We start from the raw sequence: 1,879 nt of genomic DNA on the forward strand, positions 1-1,879 counted from the left end.
CATTATTATCATTATTCAAAGGATACAAAGTCAATACTCAAAAATCAGTTACATACTTATACACAAACAATAAACTTATTGAGAGAGAAATTAGGAAAACCATACCTTTCACAGTAGCATCCAAAAAATAAAATACTTAGGGATCAATCTAACTAAAAAAGTAAAAGATTTACATATTTAAAATTATAGTACTCTGAAAAAGGAGATTCAGGAGGATGTCGGAAAATGAAAAGGTATCCCTTACTCATGGATAGGAAAAACCAACATAGTGAAAATGGCCATGCTTCAAAACATGTTATACAGATTTAATGCAATAGTGATCAAAATGCCATTAGCATACCTCACAGAACTAGAGAAAATACTCCTAAAGTTCATCTGGAACCAAATGAGACTCAGAATTGCAAAGGCAATCCTGGGCAACAAAGACAAGTCAGGAGGAATCACAATCCCTGACTTAAATCATACTACAAAGCTACTATGATATAATCAGCATGGTATGGCAAAAAAAAAATAGATCTGAGGGCCAGTGGAACAGATTGAAAGATGCAGACACAGACTCTCTGCAGTACCACAAGAGCTGAGCTGAACCCCAGGGAGCATCAGAGGCCTGAGTAACTGTTCCTTCACCCCATTCCTTTTGGTGTGGGAACTGGTGAGGTCCTGGGCAGCATCTCAAACCTTGGTGACTACAACCTGCTCCACCCCCCAGCAAAAGCTGGGCTGAATTCTGGACATCTTCAGGAGTCCTGGCGACCCACCCCTGCCCACCTCCACCAGTATGTGAGGCAGGTGGAGCCCTGAACACCTTCTGGGGCCTCAGTGACCACTCCTTGCAGCCCTGCAGGAGCCAAGCTTAACCCCAGACAGTATCAGCATCCTTGGTGACTGTGCTCTCACACCACCCACACTGGCATGGATATCAGACTGGGTCCTGGGCAACATATGAAGCCTTGGAAACCACAACCTGCTCCCCTCTACCTTTTTGGAAGCCAGGGCTGAATCACGTACATCTCCAGTAACCACAATAAGCCACTCCCGCCCCTCCCCTGCCGGCCTGGGCACCAACTGAATGACAGAGAGAATTGGGAGCATCTGTGACCACACCTTGCCCTCACACACCGTCACAGGAGCCACGCTGAGCACTGGGGACCTTTGGATCCTCACCAGACTGGGAATGAGGCTGAGCTCCAGGGAACCTCTGGATCTTCAAAAACAACAAAACGAAGGAGCAAAATGCAATCTCAAACCTCCATACCACCCAGAACAAGTCCAGGAGACATCAACACAGAAGAGCCTGGGAGTCATATACCTGAAATTTCTGAAATGATAGCAAATGAAGTAAAGAAACAACTCCATCAGGCCACAGAAGACATCAGATCAGAAATAATCTCTCTGGTAAAAAAAGAAATTACAGGAATAATGAAAAAATTGCTCAGCACATCTAAAGAAGACATAGATAAGAAAATAGAGGAACATATAAAAATCACGGAAACCTTGAATAAACAACATAGGAAAGAACTAGAATGCATGAAACACATTGAAACAGATATCCAGGATGTTAAAAATTCTATCAAAAGCTGGAAAAACAGCCTGAACAAAGCTGAAGATAGACTTGCAGACCTTGAAGACAGCATTGCCACTAACAAACGTGAAAGGAAGGATATCTTAAAAATAACAAGGAGGGGCTGGGGATTTAGCTCAGTGGCAAAAGCGCCTGCCTGGCAAGCGCAAGGTCATGAGTTCGGTTCCCGGTACCGGAGAAAAACCAAAAAAAAATCAAAGGAACTCCAAAAACTCCTTAAACAATTGGAAATTAAATAAGAACCTCCTGAACAACCAAAGGGTCAGAGAAGAAATTAAAGAGGAAATTTAAAAAATA

The 1,879-nt window shown here is 42.9% G+C and overlaps 1 protein-coding gene across 1 annotated transcript in view; it reads left to right on the forward strand.

Moving 5' to 3' along the window:
• Window positions 1-215: 215 nt before the first annotated feature.
• The window catches only part of LOC102025288 (A-kinase anchor protein 5-like), a 3,317-nt gene continuing 1,653 nt past the window's right edge, over window positions 216-1,879 (forward strand). Inside the window, 1 exon segment of the mRNA XM_013508141.1 lies at window positions 216-233. Coding sequence (XP_013363595.1) covers window positions 216-233 — 18 coding nt within the window.

This window comes from Chinchilla lanigera, unplaced genomic scaffold (assembly GCF_000276665.1).
Source record: "Chinchilla lanigera isolate Chin_1 unplaced genomic scaffold, ChiLan1.0 scaffold00142, whole genome shotgun sequence".
NCBI classification, from domain to species: Eukaryota; Metazoa; Chordata; class Mammalia; order Rodentia; family Chinchillidae; genus Chinchilla; species Chinchilla lanigera.